Here is a 20,923-nt window from a genome sequence, read left to right as displayed (position 1 = left end):
GAAATTATCATCTTCATAAAATTCTGTACTTTTTAATAATATCAGATTTAGATGAAATATAAACATCAATTTCTTTTAAACTTCCCCCCAGGAATCATAACCAAATATGTTTCCTTTTTATTTGATATTGTAAGGGAACTGAAATAAATTACCGTGTGAAAAGATGAACAACACACAAAAGTTAAATTTTTAAGAAAAAATAAAAGATGTTAAAGTCTAGATTATTTTATTGCAGAAGCATCAATATATTCAGCACCTACATACACAACTACCCCATCAATCCAACTGCATATATATAACTCATCATTTGAATTCTTAAAAGAATACTTAAGGAAACTATCCCTTTTCACTCAAAGATACCACCAATAAAATTGTGTTAATTTAAAATTCAGTTATTTATAATGGTTCAATGTTTTCATTTTATTGAAATGAAAACAAAACATTGAACAATGAAACATTTTCATTATTCATTTACATAATGTTTTCATTTTATTGAACAGATATCTAATAAAATGAAAACAGTGATCTTTTAATACTGTTAATGCCATGTTATCTGTCAGTAGAAATTGCAGACTATTTCAGTAAGAAACAGTTTTCTAAAATTCTCATCAGATTCAATAGAATTCTGTTTTCTATTTCTTTTATGGCGGCCCACCAGCGGCTGAGTGGTAAAGTCGCTGAATACTGGTAGTTTGGTCCGAAGTTCGAATCCCGCGAACAGGCTGGCTGCATGGGTGTTTTCGTGGTTTTACCCAAGTGTAACATGTATACGAGCCAGTTTCCCTTAGAAAGTCCTCCACAAAGGCATCCCTCCCTTAGGCAGATAGCCCTCAAGGCTTTGCCGTAATTAAATAACCTAACCTTTCTTTCATGGCCTCAACTTAAGAACTTGTTAATATATTACACAGTTTTTAAAAATGAGTCTTAATTTATATATTTTCAGCTCTCTATTGCCTTTAGTTAATACATAATGAGGAATTAAAAATGGGCTGGCCACAATGTACACAAATGTGCAAAATTAAGAGAATTTGCACTTTATTTCAAATTTATAGTTATAGATGAAAAATACACAGTACATTAAAAAAATCATTTTTTATTATTAAATTCTTTTAAATATACAGAATTTAGTAATTAACTAAAAGTTTTGATAAAGTAAAGAAAATATATAAATATCATTGAAAAATATTTCAATGCATAATATTCATATAAATAGTTGCAACGTTTTCTTTGAAAGCATAATATAATTTCTGTAAAGAAATCATACCTTACAAGTTATTAGAAGATAAAACGAAATTGTGGATTTAGCTTTAATTAGGATAACAGAGCAATGTTTGGCACAATTATTTTTAAAAATACTTTTCTTTTTCAGAATTACTGGAAAGAGAATCTAATAAATACTATAAAATTTGTACAGAACATCAAGGTGGGAAAAAGTGTATTACGGATGTAAAAGAGTATAAGCATATTCATAAATGTATGAGTAACAGCATTGCAGACATTTAACTCTGTAAGCTTTCCCCAACAATATTTTTGACAAATTTAACTAGTTAATTTTTAAGATAAAAAAACACAGTTGTGCTGATGCTACCTATAATAATTCTATTCATTTATTACAAAACTATTTGCTAAATTCCAAAAGATGCAATTTTTCTATTGTGATAAAAATATCTATATAACAATCATTTAAATTGGAAATTTTTTATATTATTACATAAATTAAATTAGTAAAAATTTTGAAATGAAAATTTATGTATTTCTAAAGGGAAGATTAAAAGTATTTTTTTATGTTAAATTTTGTTCATGATTGATCAATTATTTTCTTTGATATTTATAATAATGTGTGAAATCTATTTTCCATTTCATCATATAATGCTGAGTATAAAACATTTTAAAGCTAAATTTTAGTTATTCTATTTTGTATGTTAAATTTTCTGTCCAATAAGGCTTAATACCTGGGATAAATGTTAAAAAAAATCTGCTTTCTGTTACTTTTTATTTGGTTACTTAAAATCCAATGGTAACTATTTAACCATTAGTAAAATTCTGTCTAGTACTGATTTCAAATGCAAATACTTTACACATTTTAAAACAAAGAAATGCAGTCCCTTCTCTTTGGAAACAAATTATCCTATCAAATGTTGAATATTCCAACTCAAGCACATATTTTTCAGAAGTTCTTAATAATTTCCCAATATCCAATAACAACTTGTATTATTTTCTCACATTTCATATAAGAAAATTTTGAAAATAATGCATATATATTAAGTTGGGAAACACATTATCAGTAAAATTTGCATTATAAGAGAATTTCTTTCCTAACAAAATATATACTAAGTTACAAAAACTGGGGAGAGGGAGGAAAATTACATGAAGTATTTTTGCAGATGGCTTAACTGCATACATTGCTTACTGATTGATACAGTACAAAGTCCGTAATCCGGACTCTTCGGCGATTCCGGGTTTTAGATCATGAATTTAAAGCTGGTAAGATGGCATGCAGAAATTATACAATTTAAAATATGAAACCATAATTTATGAAATAAAGAGCAATTATGATCTAAAGGGTATCAAAATTTACAAAAAAAAAGGGGGGGACTTAACATTTGTTTACTTTATTAAACATTTCTTTCCTTGTAAGTTAAGATGCTTCCACAAAAAATTCAAAAAGTTCCTTTTTCTTGTGTCATCCAATACCATACTCCTCGCATAATTTTGAGACGAATATGCTATTATCCATTTTTTGCAGCAATTCCATTTTTTGTTTGATGGACATCGAAATATGGTTTCACTTTGTAGATCCTTTGGCAGTTCCAGAATTGGAAACTTTTTGACATAATCGAAAGTTCAAGCTTAATTTTTATAAAATTGAGTCTGCAAAAAATAATAAGCTGGATCCAATTAGAAGATTAAGGAACAGTGCAATCTGCAACATTAACTGAAATGCCTTAGAATCAGTAAAGATAATTTTAGACTAGCTTATACCATCCATTATACATTAAATGTGCATGCGTAAACACATTATGCGCATGCGTAAAGCATACCAAAAAAAAAAAAAAAAAAAAGTTTGTGGCTTTGAGGTTTCAGATTATATATCATTCCGGATAATGGACGTCAGGATTACAGACTTTGTACTGTATATAAAATGTAAATATAATCAGACCTGGTTTTAATAAACACCATGATGTGTAAATTTCCTTGACACAAATTTACTTACTGTTGAATTAAAATTATATGAAACTATGTTTAATTTAAAATTATCACGTCTTTTTGCTCAATATGGCTTTGATTTCATTATATAACTAATATATAGTTTTTAAAGAGGAAGAGAATTTGGAATTATGACATATTCTAAGAGTAACATTTTCCTTCTTCATGGCAACAATAAATTCACTTCCATTTGTTCCTCATTAGCATAAAATAAAATTTAAGCTTTTTCAGTAACCTTGAATAATAATAATGATAAAAGGTAAAATGTTAAGAAGTGTAAAAAAGTTTATAAAATATAAAAGTTACTTAACTTTATACGTGATGTATAAAAGCTAGCAGAAATCATAACAGGCAGCATCAGTTCAACACATTAAGGAGACATCAAAACAATTTTTTCAATAAATCACTATTTTAAATATTACATACACAACAGTACCTAACACTTAAAATTTTTAAAAGCAATTTCCATACAGACTAACCTTCATTATTTTAAAGAGAAAATTTGATTCAAATTTAGAATAAGCAATATTCTGAAATATTGAAAAGTTCAGAGTAACATCACAATAATTAAGACACAATAACACGCCAAATAAATACTAATTCAGAAGTCAAACAACAAAAATCAGCATTATATTTTCAAAATTTTATATAATATAACGCTGATTTTTGTTGTTTGACTTCTGAATTAACATCACAATAGTTTTTAAATAATTTCTCTTATATTAATAAACTTCAGTAATAGTACATTTTAAATAGTTTTTACAGAATTACAAATGTGAATACACAACATGTATAGTTTTAAGTTCTTTCAAGCAAAAATATATACATATAATTTAAATTCAGATAGTTAAGATTCATGATCAACAGTTCTTAAGATTGTCCTTTCTGAATAACCTTTGAAATTTTGCAAATTTATCAGGCACATTTAAATACACCGCTGTAAGAAAGATTTCTCTTGTTAGAAAAGTAAGGTGCAATTACATTTAAATCAATCAAATAATACATAGATCTGCTTTGAAATGTAAGTTTACATATATATTAGCTTGTAAACAAAACCTGCTTAATTATACTTGTATGATGAAATTAAAATAAATAAAGCATGTTTGATAATAAAAGTGACACAAGTTAAAATATTTGAAAGCAAATATATATATATATATATATGGATGTAGAGATTCTGGTTTTCCTTTACAAAATGTCAATATGCTATAAGAATATAAAGAAACGGTAACCCCTCCCTCCCAATATAAAAAATATTCAAAATAAATCAAATTTATTATTCCATAGACTTCTTGAAATATGCAACTGTTCTTTGCTACCACGAAAATAATTAAGAAAATAATATTTTTTCTAACTTTTTTTGGAAGGGCAGTATGTTGAGCAGTAAAACCTTTAAAACTGGTAGTTTCAAGTAGATTAAAAACCTGACAAACAGGCTGACTGCGTGGGAGTTTATAATATTATCTACGTATAAGAGTACATGAGCCAGTTCCTCTTAAAAAGTCCTCCATGAAGGTGTCCCTTTTCTTAAGTAGATAGCCTATCAGTGCTTTGCAGTTATCTAACACGTAATACAATACAAATCCATACATGCATTTTTAGTATTACACAACTTCAAAGTAAAATGCATGTAGCATTGCAACTGAAATAATTTTAAACATTTTTTTTATTGAAAACAATTACATATTATTAACATTATACGCAATAGTGTATATATATATACATTTCAATGATCTCGCATCTTTCAAAAACTATTTAACACCACATCAGTAAAGCCATATTAGCACAGGGGGGAGCACAAAAAAACTGATAGTTCCACAAATTCAGCACTTTTCATTTTTAGTTATAATACCTATCATAATCTCACAAACAAACAAAACCTTAAAAACAGGTCCTTAAATTTTTGCATTACATTATGCTAAAAAAAAGATATAACTAATGAAGAACATTCAATAATATTAAAATTCGTTTCATATGGAATTAAAACTGGGATACATTTTTTTTTATATAAATATGCATAATACAAGGTGTTTCAATAAGTAAATACTTCTAAAAATGCATTATTTCCAACGTACTATACATAAAAATATGGCATTTAATTTACAACAGAAGCTGTGTAGGTCATACCCCATTGATTAGCCTGAACTTGTATCACGGAGCAGAAAAATGAACAAAAGACTGCATTTGTGACAGTGAATTTGAAAATAAGAACAGGATAAGTAATTTTTAGTATGACTTATTTACTTAAATGAACTGAATATGCATCTTTAAACCCAAAAGCAACTAATAAATGATTATTAAAACAATGATAGCCTTCAAAATTAATTAAAAATCTGACAGTCTTAGATTTTGGCTACCCTACTATCAGTAACAGTTGATGCTTTGGAGAATTACAAAAATAAACACCAAAACACTACTTGATGAAACACATTATATTAAAAATAAGTATTATTTTAATGTAAAGGTCTATGGGTACATATATGTATATAATCAAAATAATGAAGTTTAAGTAAACTGGGAAACGTAATCCTGATTAACCTATCTAAGGAAAAGGTGTGGTGAAGTAATTAAAATAGTAATAACAAGTAAGCATTGTGAATACGTATCTTGAACAAGTTAAATCCTAATTGTAAACTTAAGATTAAAATTAAAGAAAAAAAAATCCACGTAAACAAATGAATATATGAAACTTACAAGAGATAAATGGGGAGGTGGGGATTTTCTCTGTTTACCATTTCAAAAAGAACTTGTCAAATGGTAAGTTTATGAAACTTTAAACTTGTCAATTAACGAGTTCTGAATACATGTTTTGTTTCTTTGGATATAAAAATAAGATCATATCGAGTCTTGAATATGTTCAGAGCTATAAAGTATATATATATGCGTAAAATATAAAAAAATAGATGGCTTTCCTCTATGTGAACAGGCAACCTCTAATTAACTTTCCGCAATTTCAGGATCTTCACCCTAAACCAGTACTTTCGAGAACATTCTTGGCATGTTATATAACCGCTACTATAAATGCAGAGTTCATGTCATTTTCATTTCCATATGCAGAGTTCATGTCATTCAAACATAATGCAGAGTCATTATGTTTACTGGTTAACATACCAGTAATCAATACGAAGAATTTACAATGAATATTTTAAATAAAATAATTCATTATTGCTTCCTACTATCGCTGCTACAAGACTCTGTGCTGCTCTGTCCATTACTCTTCTCTTTGTTAGAATAGTTATGACGTCAAAAGCCTAAATTCAACCTTATTTTAATTTAAATCATTATTGGATATGTAATTTGGAAAATATCATCTAAAGTAAAAATTATCTGCCATTTGAATTGAATAATGATATGGAATCAAAACAGCTAACTTCTTTGTTGTCATTGGATGCCGCCTTATACTCAGCCACAACAATGTCCGAATTTTGATGCCAAGCTTCGTCATTCCTGTGCCTGACTGCCAAAATTATTACACATATATATATATAATAAAATTAAAAGGAAAAGTCAGAACTTAAATGATAGATTATAATTTCTTCCCTACGAAGGTCCTAACCAATTCTTTCTCAATCAAAGTTGTAACCCAAAAGAAGTACATGCAAAATTAAAAGAAACTTCAAATATGTGTACAGAACTGAAAGTAATATAAAATAGAATAAACAAAAAATATGTATTAATCTCCTCTGTAACGTAAGTATTAGGTATAAAAATGATGTTTCCATTTTTACCACAACTGGGTTTACAATCTGGGTTTAATAATATATAATTTCAGTATATATATATATTCTAATATAGATAAACAACTTATTTATGTCAAGAGGCATGCTTAGGAAAGTTTCGAAACTTCTGCTATACAATTTAAAATAATAAAAAAGATTTCTTTGTGAATATCAATATTTTTAATCTTGATAAAAGGATATATACCAATGGGCAATACATTGGAAAACTTCAAAAATATTATTAAAATTTCTCTTTATACTATAAATATATTTTAAATGTTTTATGACCCAGCTGAAAAATTATCTCAACTTGTGTCACTTTTCTGAAGTCCCTCAGTAATGTTCATAATTTAAATGCATTGGTCTGATAAATATCTTAATTAAATTTCCTACAAAGATTAAATAAATGGTTCTGGCAAAAAGAATTAAGTTTGAATGACAGCAAGTACCATGAGTAATTATAATTACAGAGGATTTTAAGTTTTTTAGTAACTGAAGAGAGATTTAATTGTTCTTTTTGATCAAACAAATGGATATTTCTGATCTACAGATCAAATACATTACACATGGATATTCCTGATCTACAAGTCATACAACATTATAAAAGAAATTCAGACAAATATTAATATGGCATTTTTAACAATATATAATCATCCATCATTAGCTTCATATCTGAATGCATTATTCTTCAGAGTTAAAACTTTACTTCCATTGGCAGCAGATAATTTTATAATCTTCAAAATTTTGAAAATTGAAGTTATGATGCAATACTTTTACTTCTCCTAAAAACAATTTCATTGTTTTGAAATGTATCATTTAGAACTATAACATTTCTAATGAATTTTTATTGAAACCTATCTATGTAAAATGAATGTAGACTAATTAATAGTAAAGAGTTAATTTTTTAAGTAGTGTAATATAATTACTAAGATAGAATATTGATTAAAAATGAAATTAAAAGAAAGGATTTTTTTTTAATGTCATCTTGATTGTAAATTTAAAATTCATACTGCTTTCACACTAGGAATTTATTTGAAAAAGTTTCAAATGTGACCATTCATAACAAATAATAAAATGCTTTAATATTTTCATCTCAAGATACCAAGTTGATATTATTTTGAATACATAATTTAATGATAAAAGATGGCATTGAGAGAGACATGGGCTGATCAGAAATAATAATAATAAATGCAATCAGAGATTTTCTCCACATTAAAACATAGTCTTTTAAAATATTACAACTAGTAAAATGAAAAGGGGGCCAAAAAAGTCTAGTTTGCATTTTTAATTGTTAGCCTCTAAATTTATTTTAGGGGGCATTTAAATTTCAGACCACTTTTTAAATTACTTTCTAAAAATGTATACTTACTAATACAATATTTTATACTAGGTAATCACCCTTAAATTCTAATCATACTAAAGAATCAAAAGTTTGTAGTAGAAAATAAAAAATTATTTAACAAATACATCTGTTTAAAAAAATAATTTTGCTATTCATAAAGCAAACTTGATTTCAACTGTAAAATTACAATAGTGTACGTCATTGCATTTTAAATTTACAGTAGGGTTACCGTAAATGTAATTTTAAGAGGGAAAAAAAGGTTTCAGTTACAAATCGTGAAACATATTAATTATCAACCTATGAGTTATGCTGAATTTTGATTCATGTTCTAAGATTTGAATGTGATTATATAAATCATTTACTGAGTTTTTGTTAACATACCAGTAATCAATACGAAGAATTCACAATGAATATTTTAAATAAAATAATTCATTATTGCCAAAAATATATATTGAATAATTTACATAAAATACATATACTAACAGAATGTACATATTATTATCTCACATTTGATTCTTCCTCAATATTAGAATTAATTAGTGATTGCATCATTGGTATACTGAATACCGATACTTTGTGCTATTTTGTAATTTCGTGAAACCTGTATTGTTAAGATAATGGTATTTATGATACTAGTTATAAATAATATTTTTTTATTAAAGGTTTTAATTTAACTTTTTGGGCATCTACTGTTATTTGATATATGTATTTTTTTAATCGACGAGGCAGTATCAACATCAGTCACTTGCTGTCTCACTTGTTACGATCTCCTCTTTTTTTCAGAAATTCAAAAATATGTTAAAATATTTTATTCATCTACTAAAAATGACATCTTACAAAAGCATATGCTTACTAAAATGAAAAAAAAAAAAAAAAAAAAACTTATGCATGCTGATGTTAGATTTAAAAAAACGCCGGAACAGTTTCTTCTTAATGATGGAACAATCTTCAAATAAAACAATCCAATTCAGAAAGAAATAATTTACTTGAATTTACAAATTAATTTTTCCAGTGGTGCATTCCATTTAATATCTACAACTGCATCAGCTCTACTTGCAAAAAAGCTGGTTGTGGAAGCATTATGTTGGAAGGATTCCAACTTATTAAAAGAAAATGCAACAATAAATTTTATGTTGCAATCACTTAAAGATCATAACAATCACATAGAGAAGGAATAGCGAACTAAAAAATATTTTAAGGTATTAAAATGTTCTAATGTTGGAAAACAGTTGTCTTTTGAGTAGAAATTAAAATTACCTAAAAATAAAAAATAACCACAAACAATAAACAAGAGTAATTAAAAAAAAATAATAAATAAATAAATAAATAGAGACAGAAAGAAACGAAAAAAGATTGATCTTAAATCATCAGATGAGAGACCGAGTTGCAAAATGAAGGACTTCAAAGCAAATATTTAGACAAAGTATATCACTCATTATTGATAGTACCACCAACCAGTGTGGATGCAGAAAAAGCATTTTGAACTGTACGTAATTTTTGCACAAAAATACGTTCCAGGCTTCATGACAGATGCATTATGTTTTTATATTTTATATTTGTACATAACAAAATTTTTATTTTATATTTTTACTATAATAAAATTATTTATATTTTCATAGTTTATGCATTTTTTCTATAAAACTAATATATATGGCAGGGAAACTATTGTGTTTTTGTACCTTTTTTTAAAAAGTACAACGCTTAAAAAAATGGGTAATGTATTTTGGGTCTGGTACTGCAATCACTACAATTAATACATAAAAAAATGTATTAAATTATTTTTTAAATTCTTAATTTTCAAACTCATATTGCCTCAGTATGCCATAAACATAAAAGAATTGAGAATAGGAATTTAAGTTAAAACAAGATTAGCCATTCTATACCTCAAGATGAATTTTTTAAAATTTCTTTCTAAGATTATTTTTCAAGTCATGACCATTAGCTCATGATGACCATGATATTTTTGAAGTCACCTAATACATATTTTGTGTAACTTAAGTTTTGTACCATTTTCATTCAATAAAATCCGGTAATGTCACTTGTTGTAATAATCTTAGCAGGATTGAATACTTCAGTTTAAAAAAAGGCCCTTTTAAGAGACATTTCTAATGTTAAAAATATTTTAATTGATTGGCAAAAAATTGGTATAAGATAATTTGTTTCTTAATTTTTATATTTGTTTCACAATTTTAAAGTTTTAATATTTTTCTAATGCCTTGAAATTTTTAATGATAAACACTTTAATTGTTAGACTGCAATCTGAAGATCTCAGTTTCCAGTCTGTTTATTAATTTTAAACAGCAATCAGAAAGATAGGATTAAAACTTACTGTAGGAGGATGATTATCTGGGCTAAGTGTACGTATCTTAGGGGACAATTAATACAGAATACAATTTTTATAATGTCTGCTACATAACATGGTCAGAGTTTATATAATGTCTGCTATATAACATAGTCAGAGTTTTTTAAACAATCACCAAGTTAAAATCAAATTAATGTCTTTAAAATATAAAAATTGGAAATTTTCCCCTAGTTCACTGATTTGGAAGCAACAAGCTGCGTAAATTCTTAAAAATTAATAGAAAATTAACTTACTACCAGAATTTCAGAATTAACTTACTACCAGAAAAATTAATAGAAAATTAACTTACTACCAGAATTTCAAAATTTATATATATTTTACTTCTAACCAAGCAAGCGGTCTTGGGAAAAAAAATTGGCCCAAACTACAAGGAATACATTGTTAGCTCTTCCGTTTCAAGTTTTAAGTCACGATTCGGGTTTTAAATGTCATCAAATTTGTATACCTCACAGTTAGATAATAGTGAAAAATTTCAAATTAAGACAATGAATAACATGCCCTACATTTTATACTACAATGAACTATCAGTTTCAATTGCAAATTTATTTCATAAAAAGATTGTTCTTTAAATACCCTGGATTTGGCACAAGAAGTCACCAAATGTGCAGCGCATTGAAGGAATTGAATCTCCGCGGGCAGTTTGCTGCGAACGAATAACTTGAAGAACAGGGTGAAATGGTCATTCTAGCCTTGTATGTGTTCTCAGGTTAGCTTGTCAGGAAGTAGAGTTTCAAATCCTTAATATTTTCAACCAAGTATTTTAGAAGTGTTTAATCAATCAATTTCTAGTTTTTTTTTAAATCCTAATTCACAAACAGAAAATCAAAAGATAGTTTGAAAAAGGTGTACAATTTCACTTGAAACTAAAGTAAAAATTATGGACTGACTAAAAGGACAAAAATTACAGTTGTTGCAAAGACAGAGAACTTGAACGAGGCTACTATTAGTACAATAAAAAAGAATGAAGAAAAAATAACTGGGTATTCATCAATAGTACCTTTAGGTGTTAAACAACATTTTTGTTCAACAAATGTAAATATTATGAATACTGAGAAAGCACTTTCAATATGGATTGATGATTATGTAAATAAAAGAATGCCTTTGAGCGGAAACATTATCAAACAAAAAGTGCATAAGATATATATGCATTTACAAGAAGGCCAGCAAACTACCAGAGAACAACAACTGCAATCATTTAGTGCAAATAATGGCTGAATAGATAGATTTAAAGCAAGGTATTTTCTACACAATATCAGGCTCCATGGAGAATGTGCTTCTGCAGATGAAAAGGCAACTTATCAATTTGCAACAGAATTGCAGAAAATTCTTAAAGATTAATATTATGCAGTGGACCAAATTTTTAATGGCGATGAGACTAGTTTTAAACTAGAAAAAACTGCCATCTCATACATGTATTTTAAAAAAAAAAAAAAAAAAAGAACTTTATGCTTGGATTCAAAATGTCTAAGGAAAGATTCACTCTGCCCTTATGCAGTAATGCATCAGGAGATTGTTGTATGACAAATCAATGAAATCTTATTGGAAAACTTAGATAAAGAGCAGCTACCGGTTTATTGGCGAGACAACAGAGCTTGGATGACTCCACCTATGTTTGGAGATTGGTTTTTCAACTGTTTTGTGCCTGACGTAGAAAGGTATTTAAAATGTAAAAAACTGAGTCTCAAAGTATTATTACTACTAGACAACACCCCTGGACATTTGAAAGAGTTAGAGCATCCAAATGTAAAGATAATATTTCTACCACCAAATACTACATCACTAATGCAGTATTGGATCATGATGCAATATCAACATTACATATGAATGTCTTTTCGGTCTATTTTGGATAATTTAGGAGCTGTAAAAAATAAGACACTTACCCAAGCTTGGAAAGAATTTTCAATCGTGGATTGCATTAATACTCCACCTTCATCTATAAGTGATCTTAAAAACTTCGACACCGAATGCAAGTTGGAAAACTCTTTTACCGGATATGGTTTATGAAGAGCCAATATTCCATGTGAACACACTGAATATAATCAGATAATTAATGTTGTATGTTTGCTATGCAGTACGGGGTTTGATGATATGTCTGCTGAAGAAGTTGATGAACTATTTTTTACAAAAAAAAATTAGATGAGGAATATTTGTAAGGCTTCCAGAAGAATCCAATTCAAATTCAGTGACTAAAAAGAGGCTAAAGAAAATTATGAAAATGCATCTAATCAAAATGTTTCTGTTGGTGATGTACAATGTGCATTACGTATGGCAGACAAACTGGAGATTTCTTAACAAAAAGGAATCTTTGCAAGATATGGAAAACAAACAAAACATTTGCAGCACAAATTAAGAACTGCATTAAGGCATATGTAAATTATTTAGGTGTTGGTGTTGGTGTATTTAATTATGGCAAAGCACACGAAGGCTATCTGCCTAAGGGGATGGTTGCCTTTCGTGGAGGACTTTCTAAGGGAAACTGGCTCGTATACACGTTACACATGGGGAAAACCACGAAAACGCCCATGCAGCCAGCCCGTTCACGGGATTCGAACCTCAGACCGAACTACCAGTGTTCAGTGACTTTACCGCTCGGCCGCTGGTGGGCCCGTAAATTATTTAGAGAAACTGCAACACAGAAATGAACCATCATGTAGTACTGCTACATATTTAGATGAAGACGAAAGAAGTGACGTGGATATTCAACCTCCTACAAGAAAATATACTAGAATTACAACATTCCTAGATGACTCCTGTGATGAGGACTAGATGGCATGGTAATGTAATTTTAATTAAAAAAAGTAATGCATTGCAAATTTTTTTTGCTTTATTTTTCTTTTATTTTGTTAATAAAAATTTAGACAAAATGTTTCTTCAAAACTAATTAAAAATTAAATTGAATTATGTAATACAAGATTTCCTAGAAGTGTTTACCAATATGAATTCCAAAAATAAAAATTTTTATTTTTATATTTAACAAAAAAAATTTTAATGTAACTTTTTTTTTTTTATTATTTTCACACTTGAAAGGAAATCCGGTTTCTTGTAGTGTCGAACAACGCGGTTTCAAAGAACATAGAACCAATTAATCATGTTCTTTGGGGATTATCTGCATTAAATTATGAAATATTTTTCTTCCTTGCTTTCTTTAATTATGTGAATATCATCTTACCGAATAGAAGTTTACAAAAACAGAAACTAAAGTAAGTAATTATGAATATTTGGCCAATAGAAGCTGCTTAAACATTGGTCTTCATGAGCAGATCCAAAAAGCCATGCTACTCATAAGATTAAAGAAAGTTAATTATCTACAAACCAAATTAAATACGGTTCATTTATTGGTATATATACGTATATATATATATATTGATGTGCTGTAAGGAATTTATATCCTTCCACACACACATACATACATACATACATTTCTGTATATGTGCATACATGCAATCCATGTTGCATGCATTTAATTAATTAAAATGAAAATTTTGATAAACTCATGTTTGTTCTTCCTGTCCCCAAATACAAAGACAATCTGTAATGAATGAAATCATACAATAAGGATAAAACTGGAAGAGAAGTGGAGGAAAAAAAGAAAGAAAACATGAAAGATAAATGGTCATTGTGATTTTTAATTCCTCCTCTATCCTTCTCCTTTATATTTATTTTACATTTAAAAATATTACCAGGCAAATTTGTTAACAAAAATAATTGGCAAATCAACATGCAATAAATTGTGAAAAAATAATACATAGGAAATGTCAAACTCTGGTTAACAAATTAGGAATACATTTCAATTATATATGGTTAATGACGGTGAAAAAATAATAAAAAATAAACATATGTAAATACATATTGTTATTTAAAATATACTCTTTAAGTATTAAATACTGAAAAATAATGTTTTTATTTTTTATTTTTATTTTGATACCAGCTGCTGGAAGTTTAACATGCACAATTCTCCTTCATGCATATTACTTGGATATATAAAAAATAATAAAATATGACACAGCATTCAAAATTGAGGAAAGTTGTCAAACAATATTCAGTTTCTATGAAATTTCTCTATACTTCATAATCAGTAAAACTTTGAAAAAAGTCTAATTCATGCCAGCAACAACTTATGTATGACTTAATATTATAAAATATTAAAAACTTAAATATTATAAAAGTGGCTAAAATGTTGTATAAAACAGCATGAGCAGAGTAACATGGTGAAGAAAAATCACCCTATGTATGGGATGCTAAATTTGAAAACTATTTCCTCTTAATAAAGCCAGTGTACAAAATTAATACTGACAAGAAATGAAATCTAATTACATGTTTACTTTGCAAGTTTTAGAAAAGAACAGCAGGAATGGAAAAAAAGTATACACTCAGTTGAACACACTTTTAAGATAAGCAAAATATCCAAATATACAGTTTCAAGAACACAGAGCCTGGATACAATTTGATGGAAATAAATATGATATATTAACGACAAGGACTAGGCACAAATTATATGATGGCAAGATGATGCAGCAGCCAGAAGTTCAGGGCTTACATTAGGATAAAAGTTGACATTTTCTACTTTTTTCCATGATGATAAACAGTAAAAACATATTAATATAATTTATGAAAATCAACAATTAATTTTATGGCATTCACTCAATTCTAGTATTCAATGTTCTCAAAACAATCTATCCTTTCACATAATTTAGCAGCTAAGCTAATTTTCCTAATAAGAAAACTTCATGACAGTTAACATTTAATTTTTTTGTGAATTAAAAGAAAAAAATATGTGTACACGATATATGCACAAAAGAAAATAAAAATAACATAAAGAAGAAACATAAATACAGAAACACACATATATAACAAATACAGAAGGAAGGGGATTATATTAAAACCCTCAGTAAGATTTCTAATGTGATGATAACATTTAAAAACTAGTTCACAGTCTACAGAACTAATATATTAGACAGCATAAATCTTCATTTTTAAGAAAAATTTCTACTTGAAAACTTGTACTTTAAATTGAAAGAAAATATTTTTAAATACTGTAACATTACACCAGTAGAAATATACTATGTTTAACTAGAATTCCTTCATGAATAAAGAAAATACATAAAATATATAATTTATCTATTATCTGTAGTGGGTTTCATAAGCAAACGATTTTAATGAATTAGTAAGGAATTTTTCACATTAAAAGCAAAGTAAGCATAAATTAATCTGACACCTAGAATATAGAACCTGATTTGCCTATCTATATTTCTGTAATGCTTTCATTGCCAATGATCATATATATTCCAGATTATTAACTTCTTGACTATTGAAATCTAATATCTAAAATTAGGCAAAAACACAACCTTACATTAATGGTGACTTTGAATAATACTTTATCAGCTTTCAGGGTGATCAGTTACATAACCCCTCCTTGTGAAGGAAAGCATTTCTGTTTTCATAACTGGCATGTATCTCCTTCTGTTTAAATCTAACATGTAGTTAGCAAAATTTTTATGTTAAAATAGAAATTAGAAAAATAAAAGTATATATAAAGTTTTCAACATTCTCTGATATTTTACATAAAATACAATGACATTTAAAAATCAAATTTTTATCATTTAAAAATGTACGAACAAAAGCATCAGATATTTCTGGTGAACATTCATATGCCGTTTTAAAGAAAATCCACATTGTTGTTATATTGATGATAATGCTACTTTAAAAAATTTATCAATTCTAACTTGTAACAATCATTACATACTGAATTCTTAAATTACTTAAGCTCACCCCATTCAGATCTGAGAGTATCAATATGTTTCAAATTAAAAAATGCCCAAAATCAGCTTCTCTCGTGTAGGAAACATTATAGGTGAGACTTATCAGCTGCATGCAAAAGACCTCTTTAAATGGGTCTGTAACCTCTAAAGACTAATTTTTTATTGCTTATTCTCACTCACGAAGCAGTTTCAGAAAAAATCAGAGCAATTTCCAAATTCCTCATTGTAAAATCAAAATAATTAAACAGCAAACAATAAATACAACTGACAATGGTAATAACAATGCAAAACTATTCACACAAGCTACAAATAAAATATATATCTCTAGTCCTTGAAATGATTAGATCTCATTTAATAAAGATTGAGCATTTCTGCAACCTGTTATGCAAATAATAATTTTAACATATACCACCATCTTTTATAATACGGTAAACTATTTATTTTATTAGTAAGGAAGAAATATTAAAATATGCTCATATTAATTTGCTAATATAATTATTTCCAATACGAAAAAATCTTCTAAATTTTATCTTCAGAATAATATACAGTATAAAGTCCATAATCCGGTCCGGATTAGGGGTTTTTCCGGATTATAGATCATCAATTTAAATCTGGTAAGATGACATGCAGAAATTATACAATTAAAAATATGAAATCGTAATTTATGAAATAAAGAACAATTATGATCTAAAGGGTATCAAAATTTACAAAAAAAAAAAAAAAAAAAAAAAAAAAAAAAAAAAAGCTTAATATTTATTTGTTTACTTTATTAAACATTTCTTTCAATGTAAGTTGTTTAAGATGCTTCCACAAAAAAATCGAAAAGTTCCTTTTTCTTGTGTCACATATTATGGACTTTTCAATGCCATACTTCTCGCATCATTTTGAGATGGATAGGACTTTATCCATTTTTTGCAGCAATTCCACTTTTTGTTTAATGGACATTGAAACATGCTTTCGCTTTGTAGATCCTTTGGCAGCTCCAGAATTGGAAACTCTTTTTGACATAATCGAAAGTTCAAGCTTAATTTTATAAAATTGTCCTAACAGTCTGCAAAAAATAATAAGCTGGATCCAATTAGAGGATTAAGGAACAGTGCAATCTGAAATATTAACTAAAATGCCTTAGATAATTTTAGCCTAGCTTATACCGTCCGTTACACATTAAATGCGCATGTGTAACCGCATTATGCGTTTACGCATGCGCAAAAAGTTTGTAGCTTTGAGATCCGAGCTTTGAGATTTATAGATCATTGATTATAAATCTCAAAGCTCTCTCTCAAAGCTCAAAGATTTATAGATTTGATATTTATAGCTTTGAGATTTATAGATCGCAAAAAGTTTGTAGCTTTGAGATTTATAGATCATTCCAGATTATGGAATTTTGGATTACAGACTTTGTACTGTAATGCAAAACAGAATGTGATGGTAAAAGGCCAATGTGTAACTAGAATACATAAGTATCATTAGAACTCTGCATATGTTAACCTGAAAGATGAATTTCTCAGATACTTCTAATAAATAAATTGCATAAGACCTTCCATTCACATTTATTCTGAACTATACTAAAGATAGGAAAACTAATTTTCTGAAGCTGATCAGCTTTTAAGCGAAATTTATTTTGGGTGCAAATATTATTTATTTTTTAACTGGAAGTAATACAATAACAATATCTAAACTGCAAGTATATCTTTTAGAGTAAAGATGATACATATTATAATATTCCTTTTTCCACAGCTGATAACCCTGCAAGCACTAATTACTTTCAACAGATGTTCTCGTTTACACATACATCTTACAAAAATGTACTTAATTATTTATCCCTGTATGGAGTTAAAGTATACCTCCATCAATTAAAATATGTTAAAATACTGGAATGTTATATAGATAAAATTATTCTTGCCTCTTACTCATATTTCGCATATAAAAGTAAAATAATTTATTCAACATATGACATAAAAAAGATTCTGTTATTTAAAATAACTTTTAAGATGTGATACATTTAATTTTAAATAATGAAACCCTCAAATTCTGGCTACAGCTTTGGTTTCAGAAGGTTTCTTCTGCTGCATAAAATGGCACTTTAGGGTTGCTGAGCCCCTGGCCAAGAGGCCGATCGTCAAAGTTGATTTTCCTCTTTTTGTTGCTGACTAGTTGAAGATTCAACGTTCTCCTGTATAGATGCCTGAAGTGCAATGGGAGTCAGCCATTCCTTTGGGAGACATCGCTGAAGAAAAGGTACACGGGAACTCATATCAGCTAGTCTATTTACCCAAGAAGGAATGTCTTTTCCACACAGGATCTGGGATAGGAATTTAAATAAACAATTGAAAAATAACTGTAATGAATAAGAACAAAATCTTATATTAAATAATTATTACTTGTTATGAATTAGATCATAACTTTCTTTGCCAAATTACTGTCTAGAAAGCATATAAAAATATTTGAATAAAATTCAAAATATGAAAAACGTAAAACTTACATTAATAACAATATTTTATCATATTAAGAAATATATATTATCTATTCCCCCTATTTTCTATCTATGAAGAATAACGAAATAATCTTCAGATATCAGAAAATCACAGCGAACAGCATGATATTCACATGTTACCAAAACTAGTAATTTGGAAGGTCAACTATTAACACAGATAGCTACCTGTCTATATCTTAAACCTCACATAAGAAATATCAACTCTAAACTGTAATACAAAAAAAGTTATTTCTACATCCACTTTTTAGCTCTTATTTTATGTATTATAATATTTTCCTAATAAAGCCAGCTATTTTTAATGCCATACAAGCTTATGTCTTTCCCTTTGCCTTTGGTTCTGTAACAGATTTTTTTCCTGCAAAAGCTTTTCTCTTTTCCTGTTTTTCCCCTCTACTTTTTACTAAATTTCCAATGGTAAAAAATTTTCTCAATTTCTTCTGATTTCATCATTTAAACCCTTTTTCAAGAAAAGGAGAAGTAGTAGACAACAAAAAAATGGTAGTTAAATTTATTGCTTCTTAAATGACTAAATAAAATAAATAAACTAAAACAAAAAAATATTAACAGACATTGCACTAAAAATAATTATATATGACTAAATAGCATATATAAAGTTAATAGCATTTAGCATAAAACAAAACATTTCCCATTTTAAATGCATGCGACATCCATATGAATTTAATTAAATATTAATTTAAATGTTGGCACACAGTGCCTTTTACACATTTATTGTGTGTTAGAAACACAATTGTTCTGACTTTATGGAAAAACAAATTACACTGCATTTATTTATTTTTATTAACCTTTTTTCTTTTCTTTTAAAACACCTTAAAAGCAACCCCTCAAACTGAAAGAAATTAATACCTCTAAAAAGCATTCATTTTTAGTTTCTGATTCATATTAGCAATAAACTGATGCTGTTGCTAAACAATAATGCATTAAATAATTCATTTGCTTTCAGTATTATGCAAGTGCATCGCTCAGTAAAACAATCATTTAAAAGGTATTTTACATGTACATCTTAATAATATTTTATAATAAGTGTTATTTAATACTGTAAATGTCACAGAAAAGTTTCTAACATCTTGTAAATGATAAATTGCCAAATTTCTAACTTTAATCTTTGGAGTACTCTTCTTATACTACATAATAAAATATTTGGTGCATTTTTTATTTCGAGTATTTCCTTTGTGCCAGGCATCACCAGTTTGGTTTGGCCTTTTTTCATGACAATATGTTTTATAATTATCATTTGAATAGTCACTTTTTTTAAAACTGCAAAAGTTTTCCCAACATGAGATTTGCCAAGAGATGAAAAAGAGGTTATTCTGCCCATCCCTTCCCCAGAATGAAATGTCCTCACACAAAGAGAAATTTTGTTTGAATAATCACTTCATGAATTTAAAATCTGACTCAAAAGTGAAAGCAACCTTCACTCATATCAAAAATGGTGTTTGAACAAGCAGTTTGTTAGACCATGCATTCTTTTCACTATTGTCACATAATTCATTTACTCATGATAAGAAAATTAAGTTTTGGAAACCATGGCTTGCTTCAAATGAATCACAATACAAAGGTTAATTGGCATAATTACATAGTCACTAAATGCAACACAACTATGGAAACTAATGAAAATTTATTCACAAAAAGGAAAATAATGTAGACCATGCTTTTACCCCCAAAGGATTTTATTGTGAAATTAAAGAATGTTCTCAGCTGCTGTTCCTGATTGTTCTGTTTTGTCTGACAAGCTAAACGAATGTGGAAAGAAAGAAGTCAAAATGTGACAATATGGTACCAAAAATGTGTAGTATGGCTTTAACAGAAAAGTTTTATTCTTAGATATATAATTGTCTATTATACTATTGTCTGTATCTGAAACAAAAATTAATTACTATAATGGAATTCTGTGTAATATATAGATCGCAAGCTCTTCTCTATTTTCCTCCCAAAACTTTTTTACAGTTTGCTTAAACTGTAATATTTTTTTCATATTTTGATATTTTTATACCATTTTACATTCAAAATAGGAATGCAAAC

At 27.8% G+C, this 20,923-nt stretch overlaps 1 protein-coding gene across 1 annotated transcript in view; it reads right to left on the bottom strand.

Annotated features, from left to right (window-relative positions):
• Positions 1 to 1,077: 1,077 nt before the first annotated feature.
• Positions 1,078 to 20,923, bottom strand: part of LOC118198165 (deubiquitinase DESI2) — a 76,776-nt gene continuing 56,930 nt past the window's right edge. Inside the window, exon 6 of the mRNA XM_035369782.2 lies at positions 1,078 to 18,691. Within this exon, the coding sequence (XP_035225673.1) occupies positions 18,509 to 18,691 (183 nt within the window). The 3' untranslated portion in view covers positions 1,078 to 18,508. The remainder of the gene's footprint in view (positions 18,692 to 20,923) is intronic.

The sequence above is a fragment of the Stegodyphus dumicola genome, chromosome 7, assembly GCF_044657685.1.
Source record: "Stegodyphus dumicola isolate Sdum_Otavi_A_Nest chromosome 7, ASM4465768v1".
NCBI lineage: Eukaryota > Metazoa > Arthropoda > Arachnida > Araneae > Eresidae > Stegodyphus > Stegodyphus dumicola.
This window is presented reverse-complemented; position numbering and strand designations above follow the sequence as displayed.